The sequence below is a fragment of the Cupressus sempervirens genome, chromosome 2, assembly GCF_028749045.1.
Source record: "Cupressus sempervirens isolate cs-2001-9-10 chromosome 2, ASM2874904v1, whole genome shotgun sequence".
Classification (NCBI taxonomy): domain Eukaryota; kingdom Viridiplantae; phylum Streptophyta; class Pinopsida; order Cupressales; family Cupressaceae; genus Cupressus; species Cupressus sempervirens.
This window is the reverse complement of record NC_143119.1, coordinates 56,879,576-56,907,562: the sequence shown is the minus strand read 5'-3', so window position 1 is coordinate 56,907,562 and position 27,987 is coordinate 56,879,576. Positions and strand designations below refer to the sequence as shown.

The 27,987-nt window shown below is 37.5% G+C and overlaps 1 protein-coding gene across 1 annotated transcript in view; it reads right to left on the bottom strand.

Annotated features, from left to right (window-relative positions):
- Positions 1 to 27,987, bottom strand: part of LOC149571043 (calmodulin-binding transcription activator) — a 291,577-nt gene that overhangs the window by 108,000 nt on the left and 155,590 nt on the right. Inside the window, exon 8 of the mRNA XM_089812610.1 lies at positions 17,843 to 18,352. Within this exon, the coding sequence (XP_089668736.1) occupies positions 17,843 to 18,352 (510 nt within the window). The remainder of the gene's footprint in view (positions 1 to 17,842; positions 18,353 to 27,987) is intronic.

Below are 27,987 nucleotides of genomic sequence, written 5' to 3'. Positions count from 1 at the left end.
CATACCAAGTCTTTTCTTGAAGTGATCTATTTTCACTTGAGAGAGGTTTTATGAGAATATCTACTGTCTGATCTGCAGTGCAAATATATTATAATTTTACAGTATTCCTGCCTACCATATGTCTTACATAATGGTAATGAATTTCAATATATCATGGAAAACTGGATTCACAGAAAGCTTGATGGAACTCTAATTATCAAAATGAATAATCGTACGATTTGTGGCTTGACCAAATAATCCCACAAGTAACTTTCTAAGCCAAACTGCTTCCCAAGAGGCCATTGTTGCTGCAATGTATTCAACTTCTGTGGAACTTTGTGCTACTGAAGACTATTTTCTGCATATCCATGATATCATTGCTGATCCTAAACAGAAATAGCATCTTGAAGTACTTTTTCTATCCTTAACACTTCCACCCAAATCTGAGTTTGTGAATCCATGTAAATCCAAGTCAACTTTCTAATATTTGAGCCCAAGGTTAAGAGTACCTTGTAAGTATCTCATAATGTGTTTGACTACAACTAGGTGAATCTCCATTGGCTCACACATAAACTGACTTAAGGCATTAATAGCATAGCAAATATCAGTTCTTGTATTTACCAAGTACATAAGGCACCCAATCATCTGTTCGTAGAGGTAGAATCTATGGAAGGTGATTCTGCTACTGCTTCTTTAAGTTTATGTAGATTAGTTTCCATTGGAGAAGACATAAACTTGCAGTTCCACATTCCAAATCTCTTCAAGATATCTAATGTATACTTCCCTTGATTAAGTATAATGCTGTCAGAATTTTGTCGTACTTCAAGTCCTAGGAAGTAATGAAGGAGTCTGTAACAACTGGTTTTTCTACTAACTAATTTCAACCTTAAACTAACTAATTTACAATTCATATTCACTTGACATAGAATTCAAAAACAATTTAAAAACTAAAACTAAGTCTACATTGCTTTTCTATTGAAACAAGTTTTTCATTAACTAATAATTGATATATTCAGCTGAAATAAATCTGAACTAATTATAGATTACTAAAATGAAAAATGCAGTTTCATATGTTCGTGAACAACTATCTAAATTTTCAGATAACATGTAGACTTTCAATAAAGAAACTTATAGCTTGAAAAGAAAATTACTAAACTTACAGGTTAGGTAGATCATACTGTTTTTAGATGAGCGACTTTTCAATTGGTTGTCCAAGCTCTAACTTTGGTGAGAGGAGAAGTATTATCATAGGCTTAACCTCCCAACCACAGACCTTTTTACTTATCCCCACAAGTTCTAAATTATTAGAACGGCCCTCCCTACCCCGAGGTCAGGCATGGAACGTTCATTGATCCAGCCATCGGAGTATTCAGGCGGGTTGAGGTCCCAACAGCTATTTGGAAGAATCACTGAAGCATTAGGACAACAACAGGATCAATTTGTTGTGGCAAGTATGCCTTTTACCACCCTGGCAAAGGATTTCAAGATGTGGGTTTATAACTCAATCTCCACCACTCAGTTTGACAACTAATTTCGAAAGTGGAATTTGCATGAGCTAATTTCATTAGATTTTATTTATGTAATAATGAATACTGATCTCATTCATGTATTTCTTTTTACAGGTTCATCTACACCTCCTCACCACTATCAGGCCATCAGGCCGGTAACTCTTTGGTGCCTAAACATTTGTCTTTATTTGTATATCTTGCACTTTCATCACCTCAATCTGGCATTACCCGGGTGATATCCTTGATGCTTTCGTTATTGTTTATCAGATATTATAACATATTTTCATAGATAAAATTTAAATGAAAATCTTCAAAGATTATTCATAAGATTGGCAATCATGGGTATATTTTGTCCTAAGACATTAGACTGATTTGAAATATCACTAAGATAACAATTACATCCAACTGAAGTTATACTTTAAAATGCAGTATTATGTGAATGTAATCACAAACTTAAGAATGATTTACGTATATACCAGAACATGAGGAAGACGACTTGTTTTATTACTGACTGGAAAAACACGAAACAAAACTCAAAAAGCCAACTCAGCCTAATAGGTTTTAAGAATAAAATAAGGAAAGAAATACAAGATGCATCCTTACGTGACTCACTGCTATGCAGCCGGATTGGCTATAACTTGGACTCAGACGCCTCCTTCAGATCTCCACAGAAAGCAATTGATTATAGCATGCAAATACGTATAAATTCAGGTGCTAAGGATGCTGTAATAGAGCAGGGAAAATCAAGAGAAACTGTAAAATGAAGAAGAAGCCGGATATCTCTGTGTGTCCGAATACGACAAGACCAACTTATATGTAACTTTGGAAAAGACTTTACGGCTTCCTGCCGTTACAAGATTCATAATTGATTCATATTCAATTAGTTTGAAAAAGAAGAATAAGAGAAGAGGGAAAAATTGAAAGGAAAAAGGAAAGATGAAAAGTTTATTTATTAATATTATTTAATATTATATTATCATCTTGGTTAAGTTTATAAATATGTATTTGCAAGGTGGCATTATTGGATTAGTAATTCTAATGTAATGGTGCCACTTTGTATTTATTTATTTATGATCTTAATCGACAGAGTTAAATAATATTAAGTGATATTATTATTTAATAAATTTAATAAAGGTAAGAACATTGTTTAATTTTATAATTATATTGTTTTTAATTTTAAATTTTAGCTCATGCTATTTTCCACTAAGAAGTTTATTGTCAAGTCCTAATAACCTTGCCAAGGCGACTTTTAGGTCAAACTTGTCATTCTTGATGACTAAATCTTATAACCATTCCATTTCGATGATCTCATTTTGTAATGCTTCCCCTCTCTCTCCGGTCTTCATCCTGTAAACATTTTTAAACAACATTCTTGCCAAAACATCAATTCAAGATTCATAATTTGTTAAACAAAATCATCAAGTGATCGTTAGGAAATTTCATTGTACAATGGCTAAAATTAACTAATTCTATTTCACATGAACACAACGACTAGATTTAACTGACTAGTTTCATTTGATAATCAAATCGATGCAACGGCTATAATTAACTAATTCAATTTCACATGAACATGAAGAAATAAATAGCGACTATAATTAACATGATACCTCAATGGCTATAATGAACTAACTCGATTTCACATGAACATAAAAAATTAATTTGGTTCAACGGCTATAAACAGCTTAAAAATTTTAGGGCAAAAATTGGGATGTAACAGAGTCCCAATCTTTCATCTTGAATTTTCTAATTAGATCTTGCTTACATTGATCCATGGGATGATCATCACCTGTTATTAGTAAATCAACATGCAGTATTAAAATTACCATATCATCTTTATCCCTTTTATAATATAGATTTGGATCAGCTTCATTTTTGGAGAATCCTAAGCCAATGAGATTCTTATTAATTCTTTCATACCAAGCCCTTTAAGCTTGTTTAACCCCATAGAGAGCTTTTTTGAGCCTGCAAACAAAAACTTTAGGATCATGAGTTTCAAATCCTTTAGGTTGCTCCAAATATACCTCTTCTATAATCTTTCCATTCAGAAATGTTCTTTTTACATCCATCTGATGTACTTTCCATCCCTTTGATGCTGCAATTGCGAGGACTGCTCTTACAGAGGTGTATCTAGCAACAAGAGCAAAAGTTTCTTCATAATCAATCCCTTCTTTCTAAGAGAATCCCCTGGCTACAAATCTGGTTTTATATTTTTCAATGCTACCATTAGCAGCATGCTTTATTTTAAATATCCACTTGGAAGAAACAACAAATTTTTCTTTAGGTCTAGGAACAATTTCCCAAACATTCTTCATAATTGATTGGTATTCTTCCATCATAGCACCCTTCCAAGCTGTATGTTTAATAACATATGAAACATTAGTTGGTTCTAATTTAGACAAATCATTCATGTTTGTTATATAACTAGAAAATCTTTTGGGTCTTTTGCTTTCTCTGATTGTTTCGGATGGCGCAGCGAAGTCTTGTGCTTACTCTAGTGTCTTAATGGCCCATAGTAGTCGTTTCTTAGAATTTTGAGTTTCTCCAAGATTGAGATTTTGAATTTCAACTTCAATTCCTTCAATGTTCTCCCTCTGAGACTCAGATTCAGTATTTCTTCCAGAACTAGGTAAGGGAAAGGGATCTTCAGAACCTAGGGCTCTTTTGAATGTTAAATCTTCTTCAAAAATTACATCCCTACTAAATTCAATATTTTTCTATCCAAGTATGACAATCCTATATGCTTTAGATGTTTCACTATACCCTACAAAAGTACCTCTCCTCTCAAAGGGTTCTAACTTAGTTCTCTTTTCTTTTGGAACATGTATATATACTGGGCACCCCCAGAAATCCTAAGATGACTTCTATTGGGTTTAACTTTAGTAAAGACTTTTTTAAGAGTTTTATCTCTATGGTAGGAGTGAGGAATTTTGTTTTGAATATAGACAGCAGCACAAGAGGCTTCTGGCCAAAGATAATATTCTAGATTTTGATCAAATATCATAGCTCTTGCAGCTTCTATAATTGTTCTATTTTTCCTTTCTACTACCCCATTTTGTTGCGGGTTATAAGAATGGTATACTCCCTCTTAATTCTTGTTTCTTTACAAAACTCTTTAAACAAATCTAAGGTATTTTCCCCTCCATTATCAGTCCTAAGAGTTCTAATTTTATGTCCTAATAAGTTTTTAGTTAAGGTTTTAAATTCTTTAAGTCTCTTAAAGATTTCTTCTGATTCTTTGCATTTTAAGGAGAAAATCCAAGTTTTCCTAGAGAAGTCATCCATAAAAAGTATATAGTACTAGAATCCTCCAAAAGAAGGAACAAACATAGGTCCACATAAATCTGAGTGGATTAATTCCAAAAAATTGTTAGTTTTTCTTGTGCTATCATGAAATGAAATTTTGTTGTTCTTACCCAAAGCGCATCCTTTGCATATGCTTGAGTGATCTTTATTCACTTTAGGTAAACCAGTAACCATCTTCTCCATAGTTGATAAGGTTTTGAAATTTAGATGTCCTAACCTTCTGCGCCATATTTTGTTTATATCAGCAGCTTCATGAATTAAGACTTCAATAGGTCGACTATGTTCTGCATTTAATTCATACAAATACCCTTTTCTTTGACCAATCAATTTTGTTTTTTCAAATGAGTTCTTAACCCAGGTTATGACTTTACTATCCATCAATGCAACATAATGTCCATCATCTTCAAGTGTTGTAATCGAGATTATATTCCTTTTTATTCCTGGTACATAGAGTATTCTTTGAGAAGAAGAGAACTACTCGATTTTAGTTTCAAGGTGCAATTTCCAATTCTTTTCACGGAATGTGTTGAATTATCACCGATGGTAACTTTCCCATTAACCTTTTTTGATATAGATTCTAGCGCTTCTTTGTATCCTGTAATATGTCAAGATGATCCACTATCAATCACCCATGCCTTACTTGAGACTTCATTTAATAGTGTCAAATACAATACACGATTCTCAGGATCATTGTTATCTTCTTCCCTAGTAATGTTTGTAAAGTTCACTTGCTATTTAGAATTCTCAAGGCAATTAGATTTGTAGTGTCCAAACTTTTTGCATCTAAAGCATTTTATTCTAGATAGATCTTTCTTAGGTTTGCAATTCTTTTGATTACCCTTTTTCTTCTTGAAGTGCATCTTATTGCCTTTATAGGAATTTGTATTAAGAACATGAAGTACTTCATCTTCAGTTTTCAACTTTCCCTCTTTCGTAGGTTTTATGGATTCTTCCTGAAGACAATCTCCCTTAAGTCAATTGAAATCAGGAAGATTATCTCTGGCACTTACTCCTTGTGCGAATATTTCCCATGAATCCGGTAATCCATCTATAGTCATCAATGTTAGTTCTGTGTCATTAGTGATGGTTCCTATACTTGCAAGTTCATCTCTTAAACTAGCAACCCTTAGGAAGTAAGAATTCATCGATTCTCCCTTTTTTATTTGAATATAATTTAGTTGTCTTTTTAGTGCGAGAACTCTAGTTGCATTGCTAACCTCATATGCATTTAGTAATGCATTCATCATATCAAATGATGTGTCATGTTTCATTAGCATGGGTACTATATCATTCTTTAGTCCATCTAATATAATCTATATGGCTTTCATGTTTCCTTTACTCCAAATAGTTCTATGAGGTTCAACGGTAGGTTGTATAGATGCTTAATCAACAAATTGTTTTACATCATTTTCTTCAAGAATCATCTTGATTCTAAATTTCCAAGCATAAAAGTGTTCTTTCCCATCAAACTTGTCCTCAGGTTTGATTGTGTATGTCATTGAAGATAGGAAAATGATGCTAGATATATATATCAAGTCTGATTATTTAATTTGCAAAGCCTAGGTTCGACAAATAGACTTTGATACCATGTAAAGTTTCTGCAAAATTCTGTTATGAATCAAACTTAGATTGTACCTTCTTTATGCTTGTTGTAGATAATCTTCAATATATAGTCTTGAATGAATGGAGAAATATAACTCTGGAAATGCTTTTAACTTCTGCAAGTCGTCTTAGGGCACCATTGATTAAGGAGCAGACTTGTTGTTTCTTGTATGTCCTTAAACTTCAACCACACCCTTATTAAATATAGAGATCAAGGGGCATATCCTTACAAAGGACATGTCCCTTCCAAAGTCTTCTTTGACTCATCTCTCAAAATCGGCGAGTTTCCATGCAATATTTAGTTTAGTACCTACACTAACCAAGGTGATTAGTTAGTCCTTAAACTAGTATTTCAAGATAGGCATCAATATCTATTAAGAGGATAAGGCAATGACTTCAGACCAATTTAATGCAAGATCAGATAAGTACGATCTGTAATCAGATCAGCATGATTGAAAGTTACAGAATTAACATCAACAACAGAACCTCCTTCGCTTGGATCTAGCAAATCGGAGCACCATCTTTTGGCAAATACTAATTGAAGGTTATTTGTGTTTCAATCTCCATTAATGTTTGGTTCTATTTGATGAATTGTGGTCTTAAAGTTATAGTGGCATTACTAGATACTTCCCCTCCATCCATACACTACCCATCAACTTGGTCTCCATTTCGTAGTGCATTGTATCCCTATTCCACCACTGTACACATTGTCTCCTTCTGATACCCTATGGTCAATCTGGTGCACGACCATTGTACCTATTCCATCATCGTACGGCATAAACTCTCCCTTCTACCGTACGTATAGCCATCAATCATTGACCGTATGGCCTTCCCTAACTTGCATCATATGGCCATAATACCCTACGGCCTCAACAACACCTTTGCCCCACCATACGGCCAACATTCTACTCCTGTACGGGCTCATCCTAGACATCGTACGTCTAGCTCAGTTGTATCGTATGACCAATACCATTGCTATGTACGGCCATATCAGATACCATATCCTCTTTGTACCACACCATCCAACTACTTGACAGGAATGGAATTAGGATATAGTGGAAGTTTTATCTTCTCCAGGGTTGAAACTTTATAGCGGTATCAGAGCTTTGACCCTACCAACCTATGGACAGTGAATGAGAGTTTATGGCCGGAAGAGAAGACGAACCCATTCCATTGATAGAATGGATGTCGAACTGAAACCCACAGTTGCCGAACTCGTAGCACTACTAAGAGAACTTGCTAGGAATCAGGCATGGATCAATGATACTCAACAACTCATGGAAGAGACTCTGAAGAAGTTGGCAGACAATAAAATATCCAGAGAGCAAAATGGTCACAACGCGGACTCAGTGTCGACTAAAACAAACCCTCATCCAGCATGCTCTCGATCTTCCATGCTGTTCTTACCCCCATGGACAGAGGCACCTCTCAGAGGGAAGCAACCGACCTTGAAGAAATGCAAGAACAACTGAGAGAAGATTGGAAGAATGCCAATTTTGAGGAAGATATATCCTACAAAGATTATGCAGATCTAAGAATGAGATATTTGAGAGGCGTAAACAAAGGACATTTTAATGATGATCTCAAGAGGAAGTTGAGTAAAGTAAATCGATCACCATTTGACAAATCTAGATCCATATCTGTGCAAGCGTGGGTAATGAAGGCTGATACTTCCCGCTCAATCCCATGCTAGAAGAAGCAATTAAATTTGCGGCCTTACACTTGGAGGGAGTTGCGCATGAATGGTGACATCACGATACCATCACACTAGGGCATGATCAAATAAACACCTATGTAGAACTTACTCAAAGATTGGTAGATCAATTTGACGATAAAGATCCGAAACTCAATTTCAAAAATTTTGCACAATTGAGGCAAACTGGATCAATTGACCAATACATTGCAGAATTTCAAAAACTCTTTGTTTTGGTCACGGACATTTATGTAAGAAGACGAATAGTACTCTTCATGGACAGACTGAGAGAACCTCTGAAAGGTTGGGTAAAGGGGTTCAATCCTGCCACCCTGTCGGAGGCTCTATTAAGAAGGCATGGAGTATGGCATTATCAATAGCATCATCCTCACAAAGTTACTCACATTCCAAACAGCTAGCATTTCCAAGGGACAAAGATAACAAACCTCCATAGAGGAAGTCATATGTAGATGAAGCTACCAAACAAGAGCTTCTGAATGAAGAAACTATGTTTCAACTGCAAAAGACCATGGGAACCTGCGCACAGATGCCTTGGAAAAGGAAAGATCCACTATATTGAGGTCGTGTCCAATGATGAGGACGAACAAGAAGAAATACCCTCCAAAGACAACCAACACCATGACGACACCAACATGCGTAGTTTGAAACGTACGGAAAGAATTGCAGCATTGGTAGGGCACGAAGGAACTATCTCCCTAGTTGGTAGCCCGAGGTGCACAGTTTTTCGTGTGAGGGGAACCCTTCAAGGACAAAGGGTTATGGTAATGCTCGATAGCGGAGCCACTCTAAACTTCATAAACTCTTCTCTGGTAAAACGAAGAGGTCTACCTACAGAGACGCATGCAAGATTTCAGGTCAAGATTGCCAAAGGGACTCTCCTACCCTGCATACACCTTGTTCCTCAGCTAAGTATCACAATAGTGAATCACACGGTGACCGAGGAGTTCTTCATAGTGCACCTTGATGATATAGAGGTTATTCTAAGCATACAGTGGATGGAGACACTTGATGAATACATTCAGAGCTTCAAACGGATGGACTTCACTTTTGTTGTCGATGGGAAGAAGGTTGTTCTCCACAGAATGGTTGATGAAGGTCCGAAGGAAGTTTCTACACATCGGATGTAGGCAATTTTTCAGCGTGATGACATTTGGGCTGCACATTGTTTTGTCTCGATGGAACCTATAAAAGGGTAACGCACACCTCCTGATGATCTCCAGAATGTTTTGAATAAACATAAATAAAAAATTCATTGACATCCCTCCTGGCATATCGCCTCATCAAGGGTTTGAACATTCTATCGATTTGGAAGCTGGAGCCAAGCCAGTCATAACCACACCTTACCGCCATCCTAAGAAATTCAAAGATGAGATCGAAAAGACGATTCAAGAAATGCTAGAAAAAAGATGAACCCATCCCAGTTCCAGCCCCTTCGCGTCATCAATAGTTTTGGTCAAAAAGGACAGGACGATGCGCATGTGTGTGGACTATCGTGCGTTGAACAAAAAAAAATAAAGAATAGACATCCCATTCCAAGGATAGATGAGTTGTTGGAAGAATTACATGGTGCAGTCTATTTTTCGAAAATAGATCTTCATTCTGGATACCATTAGATCCGCATGAGGGAGGAAGACATGGAAAAGACGGCCTTTCGTTGTCACTACAGGCACTACGAATTTCTAGTCGTGTCGTTCGGATTGACAAATGCACTTGCTACATTCCAATCGTGCATGAATCGCATCTTCCACAAACAATTGCATAAGTACTTATTGGTACTTTTTGATGATCTTATTTAAAGTAGGACATGAGAGGAGCCCCTGAAGCACATTTGGTTGAAGTCTTAAGGATCATGAAGGAGTAGTCTTTGTCTGCCAAGCAATCCAAGTGTGAATTCGGTATGACAGAAATATTGTACCCGAGGCATGTCAGTAAATATGGAGTTCAAATTCATCAGGAGAAGATTCGGGCTATCCTTGATTGGCCTCCCCCAAAATCACTCACAGATTTGCGAGGGTTTTTCGGACTGTGTAGTTATTACTGGAGGTTCATTAAAGGATTCTCTCAACTCAATGCACCCTTAATGGATCTGACAAGGAAGGGGTCTTTCTAGTGGACCGAAAAAGAACAACTCACTTTTGATAACCTAATTTCACTTGATCGTTCATTCTAGAGTACGATGCATCCGGAGAAGGCATTGGCGAGGTATTGATGCAAGATAGACACCCCATAGCGTATGAGAGCAGGAAGCTTACACAAACAGAACACTTATATTCCACCTACGACAAAGAAATGTTGGCCATCATACATGCACTAACCAGGTTTCGGCAATATTTAGTGGGTGCCAAGTTTGTCATCCCTATGGATCACAATAGTTTGAGATATTTTCTAGAGCAACGTGACTAGAACAAGAGCCAACAAAAATGGGTAAGCAAGCTTCAGGATTTTGATTTTGACATTGAATATGTTGAAGGAAAGAACAATGTAGTTGCAGATGCCTTGTCCAGGAAACTTGCCATCTACTCACTAAACGAGATCTCAGTTGATTGGAAGGCACATTTGTTGGTAGAATATTCCAAAAACACATTTGCCAATGAGCTAATGGATGGCAACACCGAGGATGATCGGTACAAAGTGGTGAATGACATCATCTACTATAAGAATCGTATATTTTTAGGGTCGAAATCCAAATTGAAGCAGAAAATCTTGAAGGAGGTACATGACTCACCCTTGGCAGAACACCAAGGCTTCCTCAAAACGTACAGACGTCTCAGGGAGAGGTTTTCATGTAAAGGACTTAAAGGAGACGTGTTGCAATATGTAAGAGAGTGTGCGGTCTACTAGTAGAACAAACCTGAACATACTCTACCTACCAGGTTATTGCAACCTTTGCCAATTCCAGAACAAAAGTGGGAAAGTATCTCAATGGATTCCATAATTGGACTTCCCAAGGTGAACGAAAAAGATTGTATCTTCGTGGCGGTTGACAAATTGACAAAGTACACACATTTCTTCGCCATCCCCTCAAATTTTTAGGCTGCACAAGTTGTCGATCTGTTTTTAGATAAGTCTTTCGTCTACACGAGCTACCCCTAAACATTGTCACTGATCAGGATGGGCGATTCATCAATATTTTTTGGATAGAACTATTTCGGATGGCAAGAACAGAATTGTCACCAAGTACTTGTTACCACCCTTAGACAGACAAACAAACAAACATTGTGAACAAGTGGCTTGAAGGTTACCTTCGAAACTACATTTCGGCACAACAACGGGTGTGGGTCAGATGGATACACCTAGGGGAATATTGTTACAATACCACATACCACATGTCCATCAAAATGGCACCATTCAAAGTTCTATATGGGTACAAACCCCTTTCTTTCATTGACACAGTTCTAGGTGACAGTCGCGTATCGAGGGCGAGGGACTGGCTTCAAGAGGGACAGGACATCCTCAGATGCCTGAAGGAAAACTTACAATGGCCACAAAATCAACAGAAGATGTACACCGACATACACCAAGTGGAGAGGACTTTCGAAATAGGGGACTTGGTCTATCTCAAGCTCCAGCCATATCGACAATCCTCATTGAAGGAAGAGGGAAAAGAAAAATTGAAGCTGCAATTTTATGGCCATTATTGTGTAGTTTGTCACGATGGTGAAGTCGCCTACGAGTTGGAACTTCTGGAGGGAAGCCGTATTCATAACGTTTTTCATGTTTCGTGTCTGAAGAAGGCCGTGTGGTAGAACATCAAGGTAGCCACAAACCTTCCGCCACTCAATGAAGAGGGAAAGCTCATATTATAACCAACCGAAATCATTGAAGTACATGAGAAGACCCTGCGGAACCGCACGATGAAGGAATATTTGGTGCACTGGAAACACTTACCGTTGGATAACGCGACATGGGAGGGCGAGCACATTCTTCAGCACCCGACATTACATTTTCTTGAGGACAAGCAAAATTTGCGACAGGAGGACTATAATGTTCCCGTTATAAAATAAATCATTAATCAAACTACTGTTAATGGACTGATTGATTTAATATATCTCGGAGCCATTTTTGTTTTATTTCCATAGTTTGTGTCACCGTCGGCTATCTTTGTATACCCTTGGAAAGTTTTTCCCAACGGGTATTTAAGCACGGCTGGTAGGTAGTCATTAAGTATGCATTTTGGGCTTATTTCTTTGTACTGCGAATTCCCGTTGGAGTTCTCTATCGTTGGCCATTTTGGAAGTGAAAGAATTTCCCTATTTTGTTTTCTTCGATTTTGGTGGGATTCAAACATCACCCTATTCTATCGCCTATAACACTTCGCTCGGATCTAGCAAATCGGAGCACCATCTTTTGGAAAATACTAATTGACGGTTATTTGTGTTTCAATCTCCATTAACGTTTGGTTCTATTTGATGAATTATGGTATTGAAGTTATAGTAGCATTACTCGATGCTTCCCCTCCATCCATACACTACCCATCAACTTGGTCTCCACTCCGTGCTGCATTGTATCCTTGTTCCACCACCATACACATTGTCTCCCTCTACTACTGTACAGTCAATCTAGTGCACAACCATTGTACCTATTTCCTCATCGTACGGCATAAACTCTCCCTGGTACTATATGACTACCACTATTGATAGTTTGGCCACTTTCATCACCGTACAACTTCCTAGCACTACGTACGACCATCAATCATTGGCCGTATGGCCTCCCTAACTTCCACCGTACAGCCATAATACCGTATAGCCTCAGCAACACCTCTGCCCCATTGTACACCCAAATACCGTATGGCAAGCATTCTACTCCTGTATGGCCTCATCCTAGACACCGTATGGCTAGCTCAGCTGCATCGTACAACCAATATCATTGTTGTGTACGGCCATATCAAATATCATACCCTCTCCGTACCACACCCTCCAGCTACTTGACAGGAATGGAATTAGGATATAGTGGAAGTTTTGTCTTCTCTGAGATTGAAAAATTACACAAATGCTCATATAAAGATCCTTGAAAAAATTATTGCATCATAAAATAGCAATACAATAACCTTTAAACACCAATACTAATCTTAAATACAGCATTACAGTCATATTGGACATAATAAGAAAGAACTTGCAACTCCACTGTAAAGTCCGTCACAAAATCACCTCCACTGTTGAACCGGGTTTGCATCCGATTTGCCAAGTAGACCATGTAGGTTTCCGTCCTCAAGTTTTGAATATGAAGCTGAACACTTCACAGATTTCTACCAAAGAAACTCAATACCCCAAAAATTAATATCCAAGCATGGTGAAAATGGACAAGCCTTCCTTCTTTTAATGGTCAAAGATATGATCCTTCAACTTCCTTCTCCTGTCATTCGTCTTATTCCTCCTTTGTCACTTTTTAACCCACTTTATATTATTAAATTGACCTTTTATAAATTTACATTATGCTCACATAAACCAATTTTTATATTACATGACTATGTCCTTAGATTTCCTAATGTCCCAAAAATGGGGACATTACATGATCTCCATGATGCAAATTGCATGTGTACTCAGTAATTTTTGAATCATACCTACCCTCAAGCCCATGTAAATCTAAAATCTCCCCATGCTTTACCATTATATGGGGTTCCCCCTCAAACCATGTGTGCCACTCTCATCCTCAAGTGTTATGGCACCCATAGAAGACTGGATTTCAGTTGTGAATGGCGATGTTTGAGCCAAGCTCAATCCTTCACAAAGCTCACAAATTTGAATATTTGATTCTTCAAGGGCCATCCAAATGCTGTTTAAAGAATCTTATGTAACCCTAAGCTCATCAGTAAGCTTATCTACTTCCTCTTCTTTCTCTTTCAGAACAACAAAATATATCTGACCAAGCATAAGAAGGTGATTTCTATTGGAAAGTAGCTGTAAGAAATTTGTCTTCATCACCACTAAGGCTTCTCTAAAGGCATATGAATCTAAAAGGAAAAAATCGCCACCAAGGTCCATATGCATCTATGAAGGCCTCCAACGACATTTTCCATCAGCTTATGGGTGTAATTAAAATGTTTAATAGCTGCAATAATCTCGTCTTCATTTACCTTTGACTATCCTGCCAAATGATAGGACACCTGAGACCTATCAACCCCATACAAAATTTATGATTTGTGATCAACACTAAATTGTATTTTTTTTTGAGGTTCATATCAACATCATCAATCTCATCTTTCATGCCCAACTGTGTAGATAAAGTGGGAATAATAGTAATATCAAAAGTAGATCCACCCAAGTAGACTTGTCCGATATGTATGGATCATTTCTCTTGGACCAATATAAGCATCATCACTCACATAAGATGTGGAGATATTACCATTGGCTGATTGGAAAACACTCATATGGGCTACTAATGTGCCCATCATATGCACTAGTGCGATCTGTTGGAAAAAAATGTCATTGATGTCAAAATATGAAATAGATGCACCTATCCTTATCCTGAAGGGACACCTGAAACAGTAGTTCGTTATGACATTAACGGGACAGTTTAAAGATAGGAATGAAAGTATTTGCACAGCAGCGTTTCCAGCTTTGCAAGTTGAAACTTATAAAGCACAAAAGAATTACCCAATTTGTTCTCGCACAATCATCTATGCGCTGCCAGTCCCTCAGTGGAAGTAACATAAAATGAATTCATGGTTGTTTTCCGAAACGATAATCTTGATGCCTAGAAATGTATTCAATTGGTTATGATACAGAAAATATATTTCTTTATTGAACTGGCACTTAGTGGAACAAAATTTCAATTTCTTGTTCAAACAAAGATGCGATGACATGGCTGAAGACTTGTCTTTTATCAGCACTCTATATATTAAATCGGGTTTTCTTTTCCAAGCCATCCTTCAGCTTGTCAAACCTCCACATGACTTCCCGCTTCCTACATTACATCTGGAAACTCCATTCAAGTCTGCAACAATGTTTCTTCCTGTCATGAGTGCTGGCAGATTTTTTTTTGATGAACACGGCAGAGTCCAATAAGTAGAGGCTGTGCAATACAACAGAAGCCTCACACGACAATCTGTTGGGATGGAACAGAAGTTAGTTGATGCAAGCAATATATAGTGCTGTTAATGTTTACAGTAGTCTTTTCTAATTTTAGAACAGAATAAATGTTTGTAGCATGTTCAGGGCTGCTTGAAACAAATGGACTCCCTTGAAATTTTTAATTAATAAAATGTTGGGTAATCAGTGGTTGTAATACACAACATTTAAACTTTTGTCTTTATCGGGCATTAGTTGTGATTGTGTTTAGAGGAAAACATCGGAAAGCTTACCAGTTTATCACCAATTGTCACACCGTGAAGACAGTGGCAGTTGTAAGTTGTGTGGTTAAACAGACATACACATTCTATTTATATGCTTTGAATTCTTTCGAAAGAAGCAGTCTGTAAATGATGAATATTTTGCCAACAATGGACGGAGCCGCTGCTATAGAGGAAAGTAATATATGAATTTCTGAGAAATTGAGAGATTAGTCTTTGTCATTCTGTGAAAGAAAAATTGAACGATGATGACCAATTATGAAATGGAAGGCAAGAAATTTGCAGAAAAATAAGTTCTAACATCTGGTACTCAAGTTTTTACCTTCTTACTGTTATTGATATATCACTGAAATATTTTGATAACAGTGACTAATGATTTGTCTATAATAGAAGTTTATCAGTGACAGTAACTTGTTTTTCTTGTGATATTATTGTTAACAAAGTTTGATACTTCTACAACCAGGAGGAAACATCATACAGATTTCGAATTGTTTTCAGACTTATCAACAGTATATATGTATTCAGTATTCTGTTTCACAGTAAAGCACATTTATGTCCGTTATTGTTCTGAGAGTGGTATTGACAAGTTGAATCTAACCTACAGAGATTGACTGATTGATGTTAGTTCAAAGCAGGTTTCATCTTGCAGAAGTGTGGTTGTACTTGAAACATTTTCTCACACATCTTGATTATATTCAGTGTGCAGAGGTTTTGATGTGAAAGTCTACTAGTGTTAGATCATGATTGTTATAACCAATTTGTAAGTCAAATGTTTTAAAGTTGGTGCTTGAAAGTATTGGGCTGGTGCTCGTATAAAGTTTTCGAAGTTGCTTTGAGTTGGTGCTCTTATAAGGTTGTTGAGTTAGTGTTCAGATTGTATAAATTGGTGTTGTGGGAGAGTTGATGCACTAAAGAAGAGAGGGGTTCGATGACTCCTTAGAGTTGGAGCCCTCAAAGATCTTGTATCCTATTTGCATTAATATATACCTGGATCGGCTTGTTTGGTTTGTTTACTCATTTACTGACTTATTAGCTGCATCTCCTTATTGAATTAGGCAAAAAAATGCATTTCCAATTGCATTTAAGCAATTTTTTATGTTCCCGATTTTTTCCCAAGAAGTTCCTGACTTATCTCCGATATTTGCTGATTTTTCTTTTTTTTGCCCTCACCAACAAGTTGCCGATAACGATATATTGAACTATGGTTTTACTTACCTCCTTTCATGACTGTGATTTAAACAAACCATGAAGAACAAGGGATTTGAATTTGTCATTGTAGTTTACCCCATAGTATTGGTGTTTGGTTACTCATAAATTGAATAAGCTTCAAGTCAAGTTAGTAAAAGTATGTAAGTAGAGGTTGTAAATCAGTTGGTAAGTCCGTCCACACAACTGCCTATCATGTATGAAAAGATGTTGAAGCAACTCATAAATATACCAGAGGGTGGTGGAATGAGGGGCCACCCCAAATTTAAGGCCTATTTTTTGGAATCTCTTGATGTTGATTTATTTTTTATGTGTTCTTATCTTTAAAGAATAGGTTTCTAGCAGATTGGATGCAATATTGTTTAGAGGAAGTGTGTGATTACATCATTCCCGCATACATGCAATCCATTAAAAACCCAAATATATTGTGATGGGTATTTCTGGTCATTATCCAAAGTCGAAAGCATTACATCAGCATGAAGGTGAAAGCTTACATGCTTTTCATTTTAACAAGAAGGATGAGGTGCAACAGACACAAGATTTGCGAAGGGACAATATTAGTTATTTTTGACAGGTGTGTGTGGCATATATATGGAGAATGACCAAGACTTAATTTTCAAGTGCCTCTATAACATTTTGCATTAGGATTTGGTCGTATCAAAGAAAAGCTTTGCAGAAAGTCTCAAAGGTTGAAGCAATTCATTGCCGCTATAAGTCATGAAAATTTTTGGCCTTAACATATGGGATCTGTCAAAATGGAGTGACATATTACATAAGAGTTCAAGACCAAACAAGGTAGGCTGATATAACTCCAAAATACAGAAATTTGCAATAGCTATAGTACAGAAATTCAATGGAAGGAACTACAATAACTAAAATGTGCAATATGTAAAAACAGAACAGGAAAGCAATCATAAAATCCTACAATGAAAATTAATTCGTAATGCATGTCCTCAAGTCATTGTAATGGTATCTTTGTGTGCTCCAAAATCAGAGTGATCTACAATTGAAACATCTGTTACAAAGCCCTTTACAAGTCAAGCCTAATACTCAAAATATCAAACCCATTAAAAACTATAAGAATTTAACCAATTATCATAAGGTGCTCACAAGGCACAAAGATACAAACATGAAATATGAAGAAAATGATCATATAAAAACTAAACTATGAATAAAAAAGCATATAAAAGCAGCCATTTTATATCTCCCCCTCTCTAATATATGCACCACATAGAAGATGACCTTTGTTTCTTCTGTTGAGAATGCACACATAGGTGAAACTTCTGTAATGCAGAAAACTTGTCCATGAACAACTGATTGATCCCCTGTAACATCTGAATCCAACTCTTCCTCTTGTCTGTAAGTGTTGTTTGACGCTTCATCTGTCGATTTGGGTGAATCCTCAAGAACAGAACTCAACCATCTTCCAAAGCTATCTTGTTTTTTAAAAGAATTTCCATTCATTGTTTTGATAGGTTCAGAAACCATTGGAGGATCAAACATTTCTTTTGCCATATACCCAGGAAGCTCAGCCGTCTCGATCATGGGACTTTGTAGAGTTTGAGCTTCCACACATTGATTAGGAATCATTTTGTCTTGTTCCGGAAGAGCCCATTGATTATGTTCTTTATATTCAGATCTATTTACTTCAGACTGTCCAAATTCTACCACATGCGTACTTCCAGTTATCATTTCGTTGTGAAAAGGCTTTTCCAAATAAAGTGATGCATCCATAAACTTCTGGCCTCCATCCTGAATCACACCAGAAACACAAACTTTGGTAAGATGAATGTCAAACTACAGATTTAAGATAAATCTAGCATAAAATGTATCTTTCTACTATTCTGTTTATGTCCCCATCTTTCTTGAACACAGTGGAAGCCAAATTAGATAATAAATTACATCTCCCTTTGTCCACAATGTCCCTTTCAATTAACAGAGGACTATAACAGGCCAAAACCACAACAATAAAATCCTGGCAATTACATAAATAAACAGAAAATGTCTAGAACTGGTATAATGACTAAGCCACAAAAACAAACAAACTATTCAAGCCATGAATCTCAAACTACAGATTAACGATAAATCTAGTATATAATATATCTTTCTACTATTCTCTTTCCATACACATCTTTCTTGGACAAAATGGAGGCAAAATCAGACAATACATTATATTTCCCTTTGTCCACAATGTCCTTTTTGATAAACAAAGGAAAATATCAAGCTAAATTTGGGAACAATATTTCCTGGCACTTGTATAAAGGAATAAATAAAAAAAGTAATGTTTATTGTTACAAGATTCAAGAAGAGTTGGCAGATTAACGAATTTCTGGATGATTGATTGATTAACAGAGGAACAAATGTGTTCCTTATAAAGAATTACAAGGACGTTGTTTCTTTTTAGAAACAACATAGACTAAAGACGAAATTAGAAACAAAACTAGAGATAGGATAGGAAACATTCCTATTTGGACTGAAGACAAAAGAGGTAGGATAGGAAACATTCCTATCTAGACTGAAAGACGGACTACAGACAAGTAGTTGACCATTATAGAAAGTATAAGATATTATCTTAATACCCTCACTTAATGGTCAACGTACGGATGTCGGAACATTCTGTGATAACTGAGACCCTCCTTGGATTTACAGAATGCTGAAACCAAGAAGCTTTGCTAGAAGAGTGCTATGACTCAAAATAGGTTGCAATTACAAAACTTCGTTTTTGTGGAAAAAACGGTAAAACCCAGAATCTCATGCAACCTTGCGTATTACAGACAACTTGAAATGATTTTTGAGGAGAAAATCAACAAACCCAGAAAAACGGAAACAAATTCAGAAGGCGAAAAATGCAGCTTCGCCTTGATCAGGAAGCTCGTAAGATGCTGGTAGACTTTTCAGAGTGATGACTACCATATCCTCTTCCTCCATTTTCCGACCAATAGCTTCAAGCTGATCGCGGATGTCCTTAATATTTGTCAAATGCTCTTGTAAGGACATACGTTCATCCATCATAATGGAGAACAATTGATTCTTTAGAAAGAATGCCTGACTTTTGTCAGATGTTTCATGCAGCTCCTTCAGATATTTCTAGATTTCTGCAGCTAACTTGCCGGAAGGAATTTGCGGTAGCTAATCATCGATAACAGAGAGCTTAAGAAGCATAATAGCCTCTCGATTGCGATCATCAAACTTGTCTTGTTCTGCTTGGTCGGAGATCGGACGAGTCTTTGTGCCCAAAACAAGCTCATCCAAACGACGATATTCGAAGATTGTCAACATGCGCTGCTTCCAGTGATTATAATTGTGGCCATTGAATCATAGACTGCCCTCCAACATCAGATTAGTAAAAGATGTCATTGTTCTGTTGAAAGGATTTTGCAGAAAATGCCTGCTCTGATACCATGTTACAAGATTCAAGAAGAGTTGGCAAATTAACGGATTTTCGAATGATTGATTGATTAACAGAGAAACAAATGTGTGCCTTATAAAGAATTACAAGGACGTTGTTTCTAAAAGAAACAACGTGGACTAAAGACGGAACTAGAAACAAAACTAGAGACAGGATAGGAAACATTCCTATCTGGACTGAAGACAAAAGAGGCAAGATAGGAAACATTCCTATCTAGACTGAAAGACGGACTACAGACAAGTAGTTGACCATTATAGAAAGTATAAGATATTATCTTAATACCCTCCCTTAATGGTCAACGTATGGATGTCGAAACATTTTGTGATAACTGAGACCCTCCCTAGATCTACAGAATGCTGAAACCAAGAAGCTTTGCCAGAAGAGTGCTATGACTCAAAATAGGTTGCAATTACAAAACTTTGTTTTTGTGGAAATACCGGTAAAACCCAAAATCTCACGCAACCTTGCATATTACAGACAACTTGAAATGATTTTTGAGGAGAAAATCAACAAACCTAGAAAAACGGAAACAAATTCAGAAGGCAAAAAATGCAGCTTCGCCTTGATCAGGAAGCTCGTAAGATGCTGGTAGACTTTTCAGAGTGATGACTACCATATCCTCTTCCTCCATTTTTCGACCAATAGCTTCGAGCTGATCGGGGATGTCCTTAATATTTGTCAGATGCTCTTTTAAGGACATACGTTCATCCATCATAATGGAGAACAACTGATTCTTTAGAAATAATGCCCGACTTTTGTCAAATGTTTCATGCAGCTCCTTCAAATATTTCCAAATTTCTGCAGCTAACTTGCCGGAAGGAATTTGCGGTAGCTAATCATCAATAATAGAGAGCTTAAGAAGCATAACAGCCTCTCAATTGCGATCATCAAACTTGTCTTGTTCTGCTTGGTCGGAGATCGGACGAGTCTTTGTGCCCAGAACAAGCTCATCCAAACGACGATATTCGAAGATTGTCAACATGCGCTGCTTCCAGTGATTATAATTGTGGCCATTGAATCATAGACTGCCCTCCAACAACAGATTAGTAAAAGATGCCATTGTTCTGTTGAAAGGATTTTGCAGCAAATGCCAGCTTTGATACCATGTTACAAGATTCAAGAAGAGTTGGTAGATTAACAGATTTCCGGATGATTGATTGATTAACAGAGGAACAAATGTGTTCCTTATAAAGAATTACAAGGACGTTGTTTCTAAAAGAAAACAACGTAGACTAAAGACGGCATTAGAAACAAAACTAGAGACAGGATAGGAAACATTCCTATTTGGACTGAAGATAAAAGAGGCAGGATAGGAAACATTCATTCTATACTGAAAGACGGACTACAGACAAGTAGTTGACTATTATAGAAAATATAAGATATTATCTTAATATTTATAATTGGTACATTGACTAAGCCTCTTTATTGTATTATTACCTTTTGAAGCTACTAATCAATTTGAACTTTTACTATGAAAAGTAACTCAAATACAAAAGAAACATAAGATTTCTAAAACTGGTATAATGAGTAAGCCACAAAAACAAAGCTTGGTTAAGCCATGGATGTCAAATTACAGACTTGACAATAAATCTAGTATAAAATACATCTCTCTACTATTCTCTTTCCATCCTGTTGTGAGGTTTTATCACAATCGGCCCATTGCAAATACGGACCCCCTTTTTGGCCCGTAGTTGTTAGGTTTTGGCAGTTGAGATGGCAATTTAGAGCTCAGATGTTTAGGAGTAGTTAAATTGTAAAGTTGCAAGTGCAGATAGGAGTGTCAACATTATGGTTTTACTAGGACAAGTTGCGAGGTTTAAGTTAAAATTCCTAACTGCATTAAAATTTTGGCTGGAAAAATAGTCCAAAATACATTATAGTACATACTTTATACGTAGGGGCTTTAGAGTCCTAATAAAAATTGATTTCCATGCTTAAAATATGAAAAACCTTAATAAAAGCAGTTTTTCCTTATAAAAATGCACTTAGTCCCAATTAATAGAATTTTCACTCCACAAATGCATTCTATACTGATGGAAATAAAATTTCCACTCTAAAATGTAAGTTGCGTCGATGGAAATAGAATTTCCACTCTAAAAATGCACTTTGTCCTGATATAAATAGAATTTCCACTCTATAATTGTGCTTTGTCCCAATGGAAATAGAATTTCCCCTCCACAAATGCACTTTGTCTAGATGGAAATAGAATTTCCTATCCAAAATTGCTCAAGATCCTAATGGAAATAAATTTTCCACTTGAAAAATTATGGTAGTCCCTATAGGGGTCGTTTTTCCACTCATGAGGAGATATTTGCAATAAAAAATTAAGTGTTGAGCCACTTTTCCCCTATGAGGATTGTTTTTCGCCTCTAGGACATAAATAATAACGACAAGAGTAAGAGTCCCTATGAACATCAATTTTCCACTAAATGCTATATTTCAAAAAAAAATAAGGTGCGAAGTCAAGAGTCTTATGGATGAAAAAATCCACTTGTCCTTATGCATATGAAATTTCCCCTAATCTAGATGGTCAGTTTTTCTTTGAGGGCCATTTTATTTAAGGAAAAATGGTAAGTATTGGTATTATATTAGTCCATGTGAGGGTTGATTCTCCCCTCTATGGACAAGGAAGATCATTTAAATGAAAACAAGGGAAATTTGAAGGACTCTGGAGTCCCTAAGCTGGTTGATTTTCCCCTTTGGTAAAATTAAATGAAATTAAATAAAATTGTAAAGGGGAATTAAATAAATTAACGCTACACGGGTCTCAAGGTAATATTGTTTTATCCCACATTCACTGTGTGGTGAGATTTCAACCAAAACTCCAACCTCCAATAGCAATAAAGAAGTACAAAGTAGATGATGAATTGACTTTAAAAGTTGACGGTGATCAAAGCAAAACAAAGTGTTGTCGGTAAAATCTATATTGTAGCCGACGGGTAGAATTGTATCCGAACGGGCGCATGACAATTGAGTCACCCCTTTAGGAAAGTATATGTACACCATCCGGAAGGGACTTTGAAAACATCAAGAGAATCGTTGTAATCATTGTATTCGGATTGTAAGCATTGAGTGCATATTGCATATATGAATAAAGTATATGTTGTGTGTTGTATTGTGCTATGCTACATGCGTTAAAGTATCTTTACCCTGTACTATAAACATTTGGTATCGTTGCCAAACGAATCTAGAACAAGGAAAGGAAATGTTATGAAGATTTATGCCAAATTTGCTTAACAAGGATAGGAACAAGGTAAAAGACAAGGATGAAATACGTACAGCATAAGAAGTTTTAATTTTAGCACAGCAAGCGGAGCACAAACAAAAGCTTCAGCAGATTACTGACGGACACCGAGTGGGTGAAGGGGCACAGATAGAAGAAGTGCATTCACCTAGTAGGCCGAGGAGTACCAAGGAATCGCTGGAAGAGACTCGACAGCAATTGAATTGGTGGAAGAAACAAAGGAGTTCCTTAACCTGTATATGTTGAGGGTAGAGCATCTACACAGAAAGGAAGCAACTCGCACAGCTCGAAGTGCCGAGGGAGCACGAGCGTAGAGTGAACTCTTCATTCCTGATACACCCGACGAAAGGATATAGGGAGAGAATCGAACAACTTCGCTTGAGGAAGATCTTTTCTCGCCAAGTAACGCGATTGTTGGAAGTAGCATGGTTGTCTGAAGCAGCGCGGTTGTACAAAACAGCGCGGGTGTGTAGAACAACACGGGTGTGCAAAATAGCACGGGTGTGCAGAATAGTGCGGGTGTGTAGAACAGCACGGGTACATAGCAAGTACCTCAGAATCAGAAGAAAGTAGCAATGGCAGGACCCAAGGACAAATTGCCTAAGTTTAATGGCGACGAAACGACAGATCCGATCAGACACTGTAAGACGTGTGAAACGATATGGACAACGAACGGTGTAACAGATGAAGGTGATTGGGTTCGACAGTTCCCAGCAACCCTACCGGGTGTGGCAATTGATTGGTTTGCGGACGCCGACCCTCAGAAATTGACTACATGGGCGAATGTCAAAAAGGAGTTCATAGCAAAGTTCCAACTGCTACAGGACGATAATGAAATTGTGGAAAAGATATACAACACCAAGCAAGGAAAGAATGAAACAATCTGTGCCTACGCAAGATGGCTTGAAGGAGCTAGTTGGGAAGATGGAGAGTCAACCAATTGATGGATTGAAGAAAAGATGGTTTGTTGAGGGGCTACAGTTGGCTCTAGAAAAAAGATGAAAATTGTACCACCAGCATCATACACCGATGCGTATAACCGTGCAATGGATCTGGAAAGCAAACAAAAGACAAGTAAAAAGAAGAAGCATAAATCGTCGGATTCAGACAATTCATCATCCAAAAGTAGTAGTAGTGACGAAGAATCAAACAAGATAGTCCAAGCATTACAACAAGATATGCTAAGAATGATGAAAGAATTTAAGAATTTGAAAAAGAATCCAAATTCAATGAAGGAAAAACTATGGTGTACGGACTGTAAAGAGGATGGCCACACAAAGGGCTCATGCTCGAAGAAACAATTCTGTGATATTTGCTAGGGAGTACGACATTCCATAAAGGAGTGCCCGTTTAACATTAAGTCAAAAGGCCATTAGCAAGTACTACTGATGCAGGAAGCATTCGCGAGAACAAACGCAACCAACAATGCAACTTCGGAAGGATATCGAAACAATAACAAACGTGGAAAGGGTGGCAATAATAACAATAATAACAATGGAGGCCAAAGCCGAATACAATACAACGCAAGTGGATGGCCGATGATATAGTGTCGTGCGTGCAATCTCTGGGGGCACTTCGCCAAAGATTGTACCACAAAGGAAACGTTGCAGCTACTATGCAGATGGTGTGGTCCAGGGGACTACGAAGATTCAAAATGCCCAAAGCAAGGGGTAAATCTATTAAGCATTAAGACATGTGATGAGAAGGTACTGGCGGTTACACGTGAGCAGGCGAAGAAAGCGAAATACCTTGATGCAGAAGAAGAGGAGAGGTTACAAAAAACAAGAATAGAGTTGGAAAGGTAGATGAAAACAGAAAAATCACCAGTAAAAGACACTGTCGAGACTTCAAAAAGGAACTTAGCGGAACAAAACATGATAAGGTAGATAATGCAAACAGAAATTCCTATTAAATTAAATGACCACCTTCTCACAATGCCACAGTTACGGACAACTATTATGAATATGACACCACTCCTGAAAGTGATGGAGGAAACAAGAAAGGATAGTAGTGGAATGATGGCAGCAGACCAGATGCTACTGGCAACTACGATAGGAAGGCATCCAGCAGTAGTGGAAATGGGCATTCTGGGCACTGTATTGACAAACACAATTGCCGATGAAGGGTCAGGTGGGAATGTGTTACCAGAAAACATATGGAAGAAGTTAGGACAACCTACACTATAGCCGCCTACATTCCAGTTACGGCAAATCAGCACGGGATCAAACCATTGGGAACTTTGATGGCATAGCCGATAACGATTGGGACGCAACCATTTTTACTAGATTTTGTGGTCATTCCACTAAAAAGAAGAGAGTATGACGCTATCCTTGGACGGGGTTGGTTGGTGCAAGAAAAAGTAAAACATGACTAGAAACAAAACACCCTATCCATGGAATGCGGAGGCAGAAGATTCATAATTGACCTGCACACACAGATGGTGGGGGAGGAGGCAGCATTGTCAGACTCAGAGGGCGAGAGTGATGATGAAGGAAAAAAGAGAATGGAACCAGATGAAGAAGGGGTATTGAGATTAGGAGGGTTGAATGATGACGATCTAGACTCGGTGAACGGCCCATTCCACTGGCAGATAGAGGATTAGGAGCTCTTTCTGAGGAATACAAAGAAGCGGAAGAAGGAAAGGTGGTTACGACTGAAGCTGAAGGGAAGAACATAACGTACGAACCCAACAAAAAGGACAGATTCCACTGTACAGTACATGGTGAATGGACCGCGCGGAAAGAAAAGGTTGCACCACACCACAAATTTAGTAGAAAGGTGCAGGTAGCAAGGAAAACACATCGTACGGTCTACACAGTAAACAAAGAGGAAGGGCTTAATAAAAACTGCAGTTGTACGAAGTGAAGGTTCTAGAATAAAAAATACAATTATTGACGGTAAGGAGTGGCAGCTGACGAAATTCCTGGTACCAAGTTCGAGGATTGCGATCGAAAACAAGCTTGAAGATATGGAAAGTCTGAGGGAGGGATGGTATAATTTAAATAAACTTATGAGCAACGATTGCAAATACAATGGGTCACAAAGGTTATACAGAACAGGCATAAGGCATGGCACGACAAGCACTTAAAGTTGAACAAATTTCAATCAGAACAACTAGTGCTGAAGTATAATGGGCGCAACGAAATCAGACCAAGCAAATTCAAAATAAAATGGGTCGTGTCATATAAAATCTGCGAAGTGGGAAATAATAGAGCAATAAAATTATGGACGCTCAACAAGAAGGAAGTAACCGATGTAGTGAATGGGTCGAAGCTGGAAGTCTATCATGAAAGAAATAATGCACATTTGTGAATGAGCAACTGAGAGACAATCCAAAAATAATAAATATTGGTGTATATATGTAAAATAAAGTGTAAAATAAAATATTAAATTTTTTAGAAGCAAGCTGAAGAAAAGAGATAAATATTAATATGCATAATTAGAAAATATGGACTCAGAGCGTACGGTCTTGAGAACTTTTAAAGCACAGAAGGCATATAAGCTCACTGTATGAATAAGTAAGATTGTGAAGAGGTATTGTAGGACCAACTGAGAACGTGGACAAGAGAATAGCACTGTACCACACTTGGAGCATAGTGGACAACGAGAGAAGACACACTGAAGTACATTGCAAAAGATACCTTGATACCGTATGGCCTTCTATACGGCAAGAAGACAAGAAAAACGAGAGGCTTAGCCGTACAGCCGTGTGTAGGAAAGAGGCTTAGTCGTACGGCTGTACAGCAAAAGGAAGTACAATTATCATCAATAAATTGCTAAACGTGTACAGAAGCAATCATTGCTAGCAAAGGCAAAAGGAGCATATGGCCTTGGAGATCCTAAAATGCAACCATCGTACGGCCATGTGTGGAGGAGAATAAAAGGGGGTACAATCACTAAAAAGCGAAGCCGTACGGCCTAGCAGGAGGCAAATTACTGAAATAATCATTGTATGGTACATGAGAGTAATATTTGGAGGAAAGTCAATTCCATATGATGAGCAAGAAGAAAAGGAACAAAACACCGTACCAGCCAATGAATCGGGTTGTACGGCCTTGCAATCGATGCTCAATAGAGAGTAATTTGAACAATAAACACTTGAAAGACACCGTATGGCTGTATGGGTATACCTGGAGGGGGAAAGTACGGAGAACACAAAAAGTCTTGCCATACGGTCAAGAAATCACCATACGGTAGCAGGGAAGGAAGTACCGTACGACAAGTTGAAAGCAAAGACAATTGCTGTATGGCTATAGGTGACGTAGTAATTGGTCACTGTAAGGCATTCATAAAGAAGGAATTGGTCACCGTACGGACAATAGTAGAACATCATGGGCAATTTCGTACGATCATACGGAGATAGATATTAGAAGCATGCAAGCCAAGTCCATCGTATGGCTCATACAGGAGTTATAGGTGGTTGTACGGCCACCGCTATAGGTGAGGCAGAACACTTAGCAAGTTAGACAATACCATACGGCCTTCGAAATGAGAAGAGGGTACAGAAAAGGTACGGAGAAATTATAAAACATCATTGCGTGGTTGTACGACATAAGTTGATACAAGGGTTGACATAGAAGGTTGATAGGAGGTTCTTAAAATAAAATAAAAAGACGACGATGACAGATCAAAAAAGTTGAGAATGGAAAACGTATAGTACCAGAGGGATAGACATAAATAGGTAATGATGAAAACATAAGCGATTGGCGGAAAGACTGTGGGATCAGAAGAAAA